This window comes from Polypterus senegalus, chromosome 11 (assembly GCF_016835505.1).
Source record: "Polypterus senegalus isolate Bchr_013 chromosome 11, ASM1683550v1, whole genome shotgun sequence".
In the NCBI taxonomy this organism is placed as follows: Eukaryota; Metazoa; Chordata; class Cladistia; order Polypteriformes; family Polypteridae; genus Polypterus; species Polypterus senegalus.
The window spans coordinates 166,275,522-166,289,440 of record NC_053164.1 but is presented as its reverse complement, the minus strand read 5'-3'; the positions used below and the strand labels follow the sequence as shown (position 1 = coordinate 166,289,440).

The window sequence follows — 13,919 nt, the reverse complement described above, 5'->3', positions numbered from 1 at the left end:
GCACTGTCTCTCCTTTTTCCTAACTAATAGGGTTCATTGACATAACTGAAGTCTTTTTGATGTTGAGCAGTAATATACCTTTTGCTTTATTTTCTTCCACCCTCATCAAAAGGGTTTTAAATTTCTCCTCATCTTCGGTGATCAGAGTGGTATCATCCATGCAGCTTTATTTGACATTGTTAATATTATTTCCATGTTATTTTTATTCAGTCTTCTATTCTTTTAGCCATGAATTTTGAATGCTATATTCTGTGCATAAATTAAATAAATACGGTGGCAATATATGGCTTTGTTTTACTCTATTTCATGTCCTGAACCAATAACTTGTTTGATGTTTAGTACTAGCTGTTGCTTCTTGGTCTACATACAGATTCCTCAAGAGGAAAATAAATGACTCAGTATCTCTTCTTGTAGAAAAAAAAACATTGCCTTAGTTTGTAACAGTCAAAGCCTCTGCAGTATTAAATGAAGAATAAGTCAGTTTTTTTCTGAATCTCCCCTGCTTTCTCCATTATCTTCTCCAAAACCAGCTTGTACATATACCAGTTCTCAGTTTTTATATTACTGGACCCTTGCTTGCAGGGACTTGAGCATTACTTTACCGGTCAGTACAATTATTAGCAATTGTTTGTTAGCTGGTGCATTTTCTAGTATCACCCTTTTTGGGAAGTGGAATATAAACTCACCTTGTCCAATCCAGTGGCTACTATTTTATTTACCAGAGTTGCCGGAACCCTTTAAGCAAAACTTGAATTGCATCCTTCTGCTGAAGTTTTAACAATTGATCTGAAATTTCATCACCTTTTACTACCTTATTTTAAAATTGCTTTCTAAGGCCGATTTATACTCGATCTCTAAGATGTCAGATTCTAGAACAGCAAAATAACCACTATAAGTCAATGATACTAACAACCAACTTCTGTGCTTCTCCATATTTCAACCACATTATCTCAATATCCCCTGCTTCTGTTAGATCCTTGCCGTATTTTTCTTTAATCATTAATGTTTTTGTACAAAAGATTCTTTTGATGTCCTGTTTTCTTGAAGATATCTCTTAACTTTATAAGTCTGTTGTCTTCTGCTTCTTTTCATTATTCATTATTTTTTTCATAACAATGTCTTCTTATTTCGTCCTGCCTTTTTATGGACTCTGCTCATTTTCACGCATCTTTCCTTGTCTCTGTTGCCTCTTTCTTTCTTTCTTGAACTGTTTTAATAGCCTTAGCTAAGATATTTTTTTTATTTCTGCTTCCTGAACAATGTCAGAAATGTCTGTGCATAGCTATTCAGTTCTGTAAATCTGTCTGCCAGATCTAATTTGTTTTTCACCTGCAATGCATGTTCATAGGAATTTTACATCATCACTTGTTTTTGTTCTGTTGGTTTTTCCTGTTTTCTCTGATTTGTTTCTAAACTTTACTAGAAGAAGTTTAGTCAGCTCCAATTCTTGTTTTTTTTTATTGATAGTATAGAGCTCCACTATCTTTGGCTGGAGAGTAGCCAGAAAAGCTCAGAGACGTTGGTTTGAGCAAGTCTGTGGCTTGGTGTTTGACTTCATCACAAATAAACCACAGTCAATGAGGGTTGGCAAACATAGCACCATGCTGTTCACCAACATTGGTGTTCCGCAAGTCTGCTACCTCCACCCACTTCAATACATTCTATTCATCTTGTAGCAGCCGACACCATACCAGACCGGCCACTACACTACCAAAACTACTCCTTGGATCACCTGAGGTTTCTTGCTCTAATAACAAACTGTACTCCTTACAAGTTGTCTTATTTTTCCCCAAATGACGAAATAACCAGAAAACAGTAAACAGATATGTAAAATCAAACACGGATATACTGTAAATTGAAAAGACAAATAAATATTCAATAATATATATTTGTATGCACAAAATACCACTATCCCAAATGACACCAGTGACTAATTATTATTTAAGACACGACTATACAAGTATTTACAAATAAACCCTCCCTTGCCCCTAAACAATTAATAGAAACATGTAACACAAATACAAACACAGTTTAGTTAGACACAGCAGTTGAAATATGGTGAAAAATTAGTCCAAAATAAAGTTTGGCGGTATTGATACTGGCTGTAGTGTTATTTTGTTCCTTCCCAAAAACAAAACAACCTCACAGTGAAACGTCCTGGCAGTGGCTGAAATCAATCCAAATCCACAGGGTTTCTCGGCTCTGGCTGTCGTGATGTTGAATTGGTTGTTGAAAAAGCAATCAGTGGAATGATGCAATAGACAGCGGTGATAAGTTTGTAAGTGATCAGGTAAATTGTCTCCTTTCTCCTCTTGATTTCTCTCCTTTCTCTTTCTTCTCCTCCTCCTCGCCTTCGCTCCTCCTTTTTAAATGCAAAATGTCCCGGATGTAACTGATGGATCCAACAGATGATTTCCGTCTTGGGGCTACGGTCTCTCTCCATCATCCTTCCCCTCTTCACTTACGGGGACAACATTTACTGACGCACATATAACAGACAGTAAACGGGACAATGAAAACAAAATGCACTCAGCACAGATAAAAACAATACTTATTATTATGTAACCCCAATACAACCTATTAGGCTTTCTACAGCAGGGAGGTGAAAGGCCTGACTATATGATGCCATAAGAACAACCTTTCCCTAATCAAGATGCATCTAAACAATACATTATTGTCTCAATGTCATCTGCCCCTTCCCGCAAGTGTGGAGTTGCAGTACTTCTACAGCCCCCCTTTTCTGCCCAAGGTTCTGCGACTTGGATGCAATTCTAATTTTAGGTACTGGTATTTAATGTCTTAGCTTAGTGGTAAGAAGGTTGGATTTATTGCTCTGTATGCCCCCACTCCCATCAAATGCATCTTCTTTCAGGACTTGGCTAGACAAATTCTTTAACTTCATGATTTTAGATTTGTTACTGACACAGGTGCTAATGCTGTCCTTGAATCAGACCTTGATAAATCTTCTCTCCTGGAGCATGGATTCCTAACTTCTGCTCGCAGCTTGTGTAAATATGTTGCTGATCTTAATCCAAATGATTTGTATCATTTAATTGAACCCTCTGTTAAAGAGATCTTTTTTTCTCCTTGCTTTAAGTACCAGTCTCACAATGATTATATTTCTTGTTTCTTGCTCACTAGCTGCTTCTATTACTGATGCTAGTCTCTTTACTTCAACCTCTCTGATTATAAGTGTGCTACACTTCAGATGTTTTTGCCCTCCCTGGTCTCTCAGGCACCACGATGGAGATTGTAATACAACTTCAGAACCCTAAATGCATCACTTATTTGGCTCCTAAGCTTGAAAAATGTATTTCTGTCAATGTCGGGTCAACTCAAGATCCTCCTTTTTGCTAGATGGGTTATAGGTTTCCTTCATGATGCTTCTATTGCTTTTTGTCAGTGGCTTGGTATGCAAATATCGTCAAAACATTTCCGAACTTGAAATTAGTCTATTGGATTTAGCAAACTTTTGGACAAAAGGTCATGAAACACTCATTACTAGCATTAGGACTGAAGTAAATTCTCTGCCCTTACACTGTGTTGAGATTTTGGTTCACCACACCATGATGCGCTACTATATTTCGGAATCCAGATCCAGAAAACTTGTGTCTCTCAGACTACAGAAATGTGATTCATTTTCTACGACTTTGGCCATTAAAACCAAGGAGAGTTCTCTTACTACTAACCCAGACAAGTTGTATAACTGTTTCTTTCATTTCTAGTATGATCTGTTTTATTCGTCCTTCCTCTCTTTTCCTGCTGATGTGGGCTCCTTTCTAAAATCCGTACCCCTTCTGGAGCTTAGGGTGTTGGAGGCATCTGCTCTAGATGTTTCCTTTATCCGTACCAAACTAAAACATCCTTTGGACTTTATAAGTCTGTTGCAGCATACCTGATAGAGTACCGTGCTAGCAGCAGATCAAGAAGACCAGACTTCTAAGAGAAAATTATCTTCTGATGCTGTTGCAGTAGACAGAAGAACAAGATCAGTACCAAATTGAACTAATCCACAGCTAGTCTTGTTTTTGTTTTGTGCGCCTAGCTAGGTTACTCACCTGACCATCTGATTGCCCATAAACGGTGGTGTGCCTTGGTAATTAATTTCTCACTCTCCCTCAGTTTACGACATGCTGCTACACATTCATCTCGATTTAAATGGACAGAGCATAGGGAAAATATATCCTCTTGTGAACTCATTAAAAAAATATTTCCTTTCATTAAGTAACATTAGATCAAAATGAATGTGACTTTCATTTTTGTAATTGTTATTCATTTAGAGCATATGAAAAAGCCCTGAAATCCCTGTATGGAAAGCAATGATGATGAGAGGTAAGTGAATGTAAGAAGTATATCTGAAGCACAGGTGTCTTGGGCAGATCTTGCTTTTTGAGTTGCATGGACAGGACATGCAGGGAATGAGCCACTGTATCACGGACTACATCAAGCTTTGCGTGGATAGCACAGTCCCCACAAAGGCAGGGTGCTATTTTCCCAACAACAAGACAAAAAGACTTGAAAGCCTTACTGAATATGAAGAAGAGACCTTTCAGGTCTGGATATAAGGATGAAATCCAGCAGATGCCATCAGAACTGAAGAAGCAGCTGTTTGAGGGAAAAGCCCACAACAGAAACAATCTTGAGCACAAGTTACAACAAAACAAATGAAGGAATGTGGAACAGGATAACAAGTTTATTGACCACAAACAGGCTGTAAAACATGCTGAGGAAGGGAACAACAAACAGATCTAATGAACTGAAGTAGCTCTTCAACAGGTTTAACTCATTCTTGTCAGTATAGCCCCAATACTGCTATCTTCTTTGTGCATGCTGAGGAAATTTCAGAAATCCCAGCTTTCATCTGCACCCTGCTACAATGACTTCACACTTGTTTTCTCCAGCCCGCCTCCACTCTCTGGATTGTGTTTCTCTGTTGACCGATCGAGGAGAGAGCTGAGAAAACTCTGCCTAAACAAGGCTTCAGGACTGGATGGAATCAGCCACAGGATGGTGAAGCACCTATTCTCCCTTTCCCTGAATTTGCAGAAGGTTCCCTAGCTGTGGAAAACATCCTGCGTGGCCCCAATGCCGAAGAAAGGGCATGCAGTGATTCCAAGGACTTCAGACCATACTCTTGCTTCATACATCATTAAGACCTTTGAGAGGCTGGTTGTAAAATGGCTATGACCCCTGGTTTCAGAACATCTAAAAGAACTTGAGTTCAAAAGAAGCACAATGCCTAAACAAAGTTATTTGAAAAGCCAGTTCCATGACATGGAGTACCCTGGACATTTTAGACGGTCTGTTGCAAACTTTTCTGTGCTGCTAGTATATGGTTTTCGCTATGGTACATGAGGTGGGTTTTGATTGAGTCATGTTTAGATATCTAATTGTTTCTGTATAAGACTATGCGTTTGCTGACCAATATTGAATTGGACAGGGGCAGATGCCAGATTGTTAGTATATATTGAGACTTGCTGCTGCATTCTGGAACAGGGAATGGTACTTACCTTGTAGGGTTATAAATATAGAATATCAATGACTAGCAAATTAAATAAATAACTATCTAATGTTATACCTTTTTATAGCTAACACTTGGATTACCCTGCCTATATCTGACCCTGCTCCATCCTGTGTCCTGCAGTGAGGGTATACTTGCTTCTAGAAACGTATGTTCAGCTTCATTACACTGCCAATGAATGTGGAATGTTATCAAAAAAGACTTATTGTCAGAGATGCCACAAATCTGAAGGATCTCTGATTTTATGTTGCAAATGGACATAGATAATTTTGCAAGCATTATTGGATATAGGGCTGATTAAGATTCACAATTTTATGGCAAAAGAGTCCATGAATCGTGTAGTCAATATAACAACTCTGTAGACAGTGATTTTTTTTTTTTGGGCCATATGTTATATTCCCAGTGTCATTTGGACATTGTTCTAAAGGTGAAACTAATTTTGCCAAGATACACACCAATAACATCATCAATGATGACATCTGTTGACGGGACTTCCAAGACAGAAAAACTTGTCCACCAGTTTTGACAGCTGGAGGAACTTTCATACTTTATTGAGGCTTTTGTACAGATGTTCATAATGTTTTGCTTGTTTAAAATCATTTGGTTCTAACTACTGATTAAAGTTTATGTCAACCATAGGTAGAGTGGATTGGATGGGGTGGGGGAGATGAACATTTTGCTGTGCCCAACATTCACTACTTTTTCTTTTTGTGTTAATTTGTTTATGTTTATTTTATGTCTTGTGACAGAACTTCATCACAGCTCAAGTTTTGAAAATGTAGCAAATTGTCTGACTGGGATGAGAAGAATAAAGCAGTCTCTGTTTAACCTTACACTTAAAAAGCTTACACTTTTCATGCTTTTGCTTGCATCATATTTACCCTGTAACTTTAGAGTTATTATGATGCTTACCTTTAAAAACACCTTTGGAATGCTTAGACTTTAGGCTTATCTGCTATACTTCTGATACTATATCGCTCTTATCCATCTCAACCATCAACAGGCTGTAGTATTGTCAGACTGCTAACTTTCATGTAGTCTTTCAACTACTTATAGTATTAAGCTTCTTGAGCTCTTTAAAATGCAGTTTTCTCTCATTTGTATTCTATGTATGTTCCTAATAATCATTCAGATATTGATTTGATTGATTTTGTAGCTTCCTTTGCATAAAAGTGTCTCTTTTGTGCTTTGTGGATTTAGAAAAACTTGTGACAGTGTATTCTTTGTACGGGTGTTGTAATGGTATGGTATTCCAGGGCCATTGCTCTTTGTCCTTGAGAGTTGTGTTTGGAAACGTCTTGGTATTTCATTTCCATGTGGACACTGAATTATGTTTGTGTCTCTTATTTCCTCTCTTGTTCTTGGCTTTTATGGGCAATACATCAAGATGTTGCTGAGGTTTGGAAGGTATGTGGTTTGTTGCATCTCTGCTGTTTGCAGATCTTGTTGTCCTCTTGGCCTATGTTGTGATGTAAGATTTTGCATATTTTGTATGTCTTTATTTGTAATTTAGGCAAAACTAAGTCAGGAAAGTGAATTTTACGACAGAGTTGGGGGAAGTGCTTGAAACAAATGTTTCTCTGCTAGAGTCTCTCTCTCATCCCCCACACAAAGCCAGGTTGCCTAACTGCTAAGCTTTACCTCAACAAATAGTTTTGATGGAATGGCGGGTGTTAACATGTTCTATTTCTCCATTGGTCTGAAGTATGGCTGTTTGGAATTGGCTTGTAACAGACGCCTTTAAGTAGCCTTGACGTTCTATTGGCTCTAGGGGTTGGACAGAACATCTATAAATTTACTCACTCCCTCACACTCTCTCTCTCTTACTAACATCTGATGAAGAAGCATCTCATGCCATGAACTGACAAGAACAACACAATGAAGAGCACAACTTGGCAGTCGTATTGAAACAGGCATGTAGCCTGTTCTGAAGCAAGCTGACCACAAATGAACTAGAGACATTTTTAAGTAACTAACAAGTCTGTGTGCCGCCTGAAACTGCACATAACAATTTAATCAGGTTATATGGTTGCCAATATTCAAATGTACTTTGCATATTGTTATTATTTATGAATATTATCAATAATACATTGTGGTGGGCTGGCGCCCTACCCGGGGTTTGTTTCCTGCCTTGCGCCCTGTGTTGGCTGGGATTGGCTCCAGTAGACCCTTGTGACCCTGTAGTAAGGATATAGTGGGTTGGATAATGGATGGATGGATGGATCAATAATACATTGTTTAAATTGTAACTCCTGTTTGTCTTTTACTATACCTAATTGCCTGAGGTTATAGATATAGAAGGGAAGGTGGGGAGAAGTTAAATACTATAATACCTTGTAAACAGTGGTAAGTCATTCTGACAAAGGCTAATTATTAATAATACAAAAGGGGGAAAGTAGAGAAATATATTACTCTACCTTGACAAAATGGCCTATTACAACTGTATTGTTCAGTATGCACTGGAACAGTTCACAGCTGATTGTGATACAGTTAGGGTGAGAACTGATACCTTCAAATCTAATTGTACCCTAGAAAAGAATGCCTAATATTAGAGGTCCCTGACTGCATTCCTGCTTTTTCTTTTAAAAGGCACGTGAATTGGACACATAGCCTGAGTGGATTCTTAAAATAGTTGAATCTAAAATAGAAAATATATCACACATATACAAGTAACTCTGTTTATGACTTTTTTTCCTTTTCACAGTACAATCACTGTTGATCTACTGCTATCTTTTTTATAAAATAGACGAATAAATTAAGGGTGACCTGAAGTCCCCCTTTCATTTTTTTTTTCCGGCCGATGTCCTGTTTATTTTGTCTTGATCTTACTTATACTGTGTAAATAAACAGCAGACCTAAATGTTTTGGTTGATCTATGTACAACATGTATATACTTTGAAAGCACAGGCAGAATAACTTGTGTGTGTCACAGGGTTTGTATAAAGAAAAGCACACATTGTACAGTAGTTTGATTCAGGGAAGAGTTAGAAGAACAATTCCATAAAATCATGAAAGGTGCCACAAAAAGTGCACATCTAAAGACAAGTGAAATAAATAAACTGTTTTTAATGTAACTAGTAGGAAGCTGAATGTGCAATCAGAAAAACTGGTATGTGCAACTGAAAGTTTGTATTCACTCCGAAGAGCACAAAAACTGCTTTTAAAAAGAGGGCATCAGCAGAAGTGTCAGGCTATATGGAGAGGCTGGTTTCATTATGTTTTAGAATGTTCTAATGAAACTGATCATATCACTTCCTCACCATTATCTGTTCACTACTATTAAATTTTAGTCCTGTGCCGCAAAAAATTGTGTTGGGTCATTCAGGATTTCAGTTGGAATGCAGACATCTACTGTAAGCCTTACAGGGGCAGCGGCAGCTGTTGTGCAGACCATGGTAGTGAATTGGGAAATAAATCTTTGGATGAAGCTTTCATCTTACTTGTCAGTTCAAATTCTTTTACTCACCTATCATCATGAGCTTTTGGTAGTAAGGACAAGTGGTTAAAATTAGTTAACATGCAGGCAGGGTTGCGTGGTTCACTCATCACATAAGATGAGAAGTTCAACAGTGTAGCAGGATTTCGAATAGAACTGGTACTTTTATAGATTGAAAAGAGTTAGTTGTGGCGGTTTAGACTTGTAGTTACAATGCCAGTGCCTTGCACTCTGAGTGTATCAGGCAAAGTCCACTGGTAGAGCACAAGGGTAAACCCAGAATATATTAAAAGAATTTTATTAGTTTACTGGCTTAAAATCATTTTGGAATTCCTCAGGAGAAAATAAAAGTATCTACTATAGGAAATGGATGTCTATTCAGTTCAGTTTGTGAACTTCCTCAGTTATTACAGGATCACAGAGAAGATACTGTACATGCTTTATTTAGCACAAAAAAGAAGGCACACTGTTATAGGATACTAGTCCAGCATGTACTTTCGTGCTAATTCACATTGAACCAGTTTACAGTAGTTAGTTCGGCTATCAGCATGATATTGGAATGTGTAGAGAAACCTATCTAAACAATAGAAAAACTTGCAGACTGTACACCAGAAGTGCCCAACTGTTCAAGATCTGCCAAGCAGCATTGTAATTCATAACAATACAATCCAGCTAGTGCTACTAATTGCAAATTTTGTGGAAATGGATTGGTCTATCATTGAAATAGGTTGATTTAAAAAAATATATTCTGATGAAAGTAAGTCAATAAATGAGTGGTGTTCAACAAAAAGGTAATATACTGTCAATATGTTTGTTACTATCTGTGAAGTTTATCTCTGCTTACATCTACAGATATTGATTTTTTTTTTTTACTCACCAATTTTATGTTTTTGTATTTATCTGCTAGCAGTACTGTGAAGGGAGAGTAACTGTACTTCTGGTGACAAAGAACTGAATAAATTACCTGGTGTCAATTTGAAAATACCTCTGATTTGTATTTTTGAATTGTGCTTCTTGATTATAGTTCTTTTTTACTCTAATCTGATTTTTAAATTATTATCCTGTACTTAATAAGTATTTTGTATTTAGTACATTTGCATACATAATTAAAATGATTTTTTTTTTCTCTTTAAAGCCAGCATCAAGTATCTTAAAGGAGCTCAGGTCAAAATATTGCAGGCATCTGACAATTCATTGTTCTGCATTAAGTATATGTTCCATAATAAGATTACATCACAAGTCAACTTTAACAAGCAGCCGGTAAGAAATATTTACAGTAGTCCTCACTTTCTATAAAAACTTTGTAATTTAAAAAAGTCTAAATGTACAAGGTATAATCAAAAAATAAGGTGAATGTTTTAAAAAAGAAATGTTTATTGCAGTACAAGATTTACAACTACTAGTCGCACTCAAAATACTCTCCTTCACTTCAAATGCACTTATTGCATGGCTCTGAGCTAGAGATCTGCCCTGGCAATCAGAAGGTTGCTGGTTCGAATCCTGTAAACGCCAAAAGGGATTCTGCTCTCTTGGGCCCTTGAGCAAGGCCCTTAACCTGCAATTGCTGAGTGCTTTGAGTAGTGAGAAAAGCGCTATATAAATGCAAATAATTATTATCCCAACGCTCCTTCTACTTTGCAAAGCAGTTCTAGAAGTTTTCTTTCGAGAGTGTCTTTAGTTGGGCTATCGTGGCTGCCTGGATGTCCTCAATGGATTGAAATCATTTGCCTTTCTTGGTCATTTTCAATTTAGGGAACAGCCAGAAGTTGCACGGTGCTAGATCCGGCGAATAAGGTGGATGCGGACACAGTGTAATGTTTTTATTCGACAGAAATTGTCATACTAGAATGGATATGTGACAAGGAGCGTTGTCATGATGAAGAATGAAATCATTTCAACATTTTCCTCGGTTATTGATGTTGAAGGATGTCCTTATCTTTTCTCATCTTCAACCGAGTCAGATCCATTACGAAAATGATCAAACCACTTGTAAACAGTCTTAATTGTTGGTGCAGTGTCACCATAAACCGATTTTAATATCTGATAGATTTCCTGAGTTTTTTGCAGTTTGAAAGAAAATTTCATGTAAATGCATTGCTTGAAATCCATTATTAACAATGAACTTGAAAAACACACTTGGACTCACAAACGACGGACAGTATTAATCAAGTTGAAACTTGTTATAAACTATGCTGTAGGATGGACATGTCAGAACCTACATTGAATTGTTTTGCATTGCTCTTGGATGGTGCTCTGCATCAACATTCACCGTACGTTTTGATCACACCTCATATATTTTGGGATCTCTGAGTACATTTTATACAGTATGTGTTATATATGACTAAAAAATGTCATGTTTAACTTCTTAGTAGAATATGCATTTTGTTCCTGTGTCTTTGTGGGGGAACTCCAGAAACTTCACTTTTCCTCTTAGGTCTCAAAAACACAGTATGTATTGAAGGCAGTTCTAAATTGGATCGGTATGAATGAGCGTGGGTGTGTGTTTTTGTTCTATACAATAAACTGGTTCATTGTCGGTTGGTTGCTAGAGACAGCTGGGATAGGCTACAGTCCCTGTAACTCTGAACTTAATTAGGTTTTAAAACTGATTTACAGTTTAGAATTGATAACATACAAAATATACTGTAAGTGGAAGCATTGAAAGAATCACAAATTAATTGGTACCTTTTCAGTATTATTCTGTAACAGCAAATAAACTATGTAAGTATACTGCAACAAATGATTAATGAATGCTATTAGAAATTGCACAATGAAAATTATTATAGACACAGAATTGTATAAACACAAAAGTCTGCTTTAGTGTCACCAGAATGTCAAGCCTCAAAAGTTAAAACTGAATTCTCTCCTTCTTGAAAAGTTTTCTTAAACAACGTTAGTCTGTTCTTCCAGTGCAAAGTAATAACTGAGAACTGACATTTAGCAGATGTTTTAATGTATTGTGCATCAAAGGTTGGCAGTACAAATAGATTGAAGTGGAGGGGGAGGTTTTGTGTATAGAGTTGGTGTATGGGATGTTCAAGTGCTGCATTGTAAACAGGATGGCTAATCTGATGGTGTTACCCTAAATCATTCAGTGACATTAAATCCTTCAGTTAAGTATCCAGTGCTTAGGATACCCTTATGCCTTTTTCTGTGTGAAATTCTGCAATAATTTGCACTACAATACTTTATGGTTGAGTCATTTTCGTAGACTGCAATTAACGTGCAGGACAGAATCAGTAGTTTTGTTCACAAAGAAGAAGTTACATTTCCTTACTAAAGTATACTGAAAATAAAATTCAGTTACATTTAGTTTCATGAAGCACACTTGCATTTATTGTATGAGAGTGTGTAGCACAATTACAAATATAGTATAATTAAAATACTGCATAAGACTACACATAACTATCAGGGTTTAAGTGGAAATTATAATATAATTTGATCCTCTTATGATTTTCTATTTTTTTCCCCATCGTATTTTAATGTTATACAATAATAATGGTAATCTTTCATGTGCATGCATTTGTGTGACGGTACAGAGACGTAGTTGTGTACTATTGACAGCCATCCTGTGTAAAAAGCAAGCAAGAAGTTAAGTAATTGTCTGCAATTTATTTTAACAAAGGAAAAGAACTTTTCCCACTAAGACAAAGTTTTTCTTGTTATTTTTTTACTTTCAAGAGTTTTTTTTTTAATTTTGCTTTTGATATTTGCACTGACTTTGAGTCTGTCATTTCCTTTTACATTAGTTGTTGATCTCCAGTATATTAACCTAAGTTCTGTACAGAGACCTCTTCCTGTCTTGCCATAAAATACCTCTGTCTCACTTTACTGCTTATCTTTCTGATCTAATCTTTTAAAAAATGTAATGGTTCCAAGAGTAACAAAAACAGAAATAATGCAATGAAAAAAGACCATGCATTATGTACATAGATCTTTAAAACAAAAGAAATGTAGCAAAATCATGACACAGTGTTGAACACATAGCACCATTAAATATTTATATTCACACACACACACATGCATATTTATTTATGTACATATATATAGTATATACATATAGTACAGCTCTGCAGCTGCCCCTGACGGCCCCCATTAAACCCAACAGGGCTATGCCAAACTCCAACTCCTGTAGAGCCCTGCAGGAATCCAAGGCACCACTGCAACCCAGGAGGAGCAGTACCATGTGCACTTCTGCTTCCCTGGTCCTTCCTTTACGATGACCTCCTGGCCATTAAAGGGTCTCAGCCGTTTGTCACAGTATATATTTCTATATCTTGTGATGTGTGGATCATAGGTTTGCACAAGAGAAAAGGAGGTGAGAGCGGAGCGGAGTCAGATGAGGCTTCTGCAGGGACCTCTGTCCTTGTCTATTCCACAGATGACCCAGTGTTTCCTATTCTGTTTTGAACACACAGCAACGTTAATCCACTGAGACAAGAGAGGCTGGGTCCCATTTTTGGCCAGGGGGGGCCCTACAGCTCATGTCAAATCTTCCTCCTGAAAGGCTTGATGATTATGACTTCCTGAAGCAACAGATCCTCCTATGTATGGCTATGAGCCCCTTGGCAAAGAAGCATCAGTTTCAGCTGTGGCAAACTGATCCAGATCACCCTATACGGGGACAAGTCCAGGACTTAGTAGACCTGATTCAAAGCTGGTTCTGTGGAAACACCTTTGAGCACATTGTCAAAAAGCTCGCTATTGAAACAGTCTTGTCAGGAATAAACACAGATCTTTGTGATGAGATGCTCTGGAGTGATGTCCACTTGCTGCTGGACATGACATGCAGACTGGAGGGCACCCAAGCCACCTGGAAACAGAAGGGCTACCCTATTGGGACCGACTTCGACTCAACCATTGTGTTCCTGCCTGCTGGCCAATCAGTGAAGCTGTGGGTCTCAGCCTCCACCTGAAACTCATCCTAGCCTCTGCTCAGAGCAACGTTTTGCTGCCACTCCC

At 37.5% G+C, this 13,919-nt stretch overlaps 1 protein-coding gene across 1 annotated transcript in view; it reads left to right on the top strand.

Moving 5' to 3' along the window:
- LOC120539694 (interleukin-17 receptor A-like) overlaps positions 1–13,919 on the top strand; it is a 76,083-nt gene that overhangs the window by 33,941 nt on the left and 28,223 nt on the right. The window contains exon 4 of the mRNA XM_039770063.1: positions 10,093–10,217. Coding sequence (XP_039625997.1) covers positions 10,093–10,217 — 125 coding nt within the window. The remainder of the gene's footprint in view (positions 1–10,092; positions 10,218–13,919) is intronic.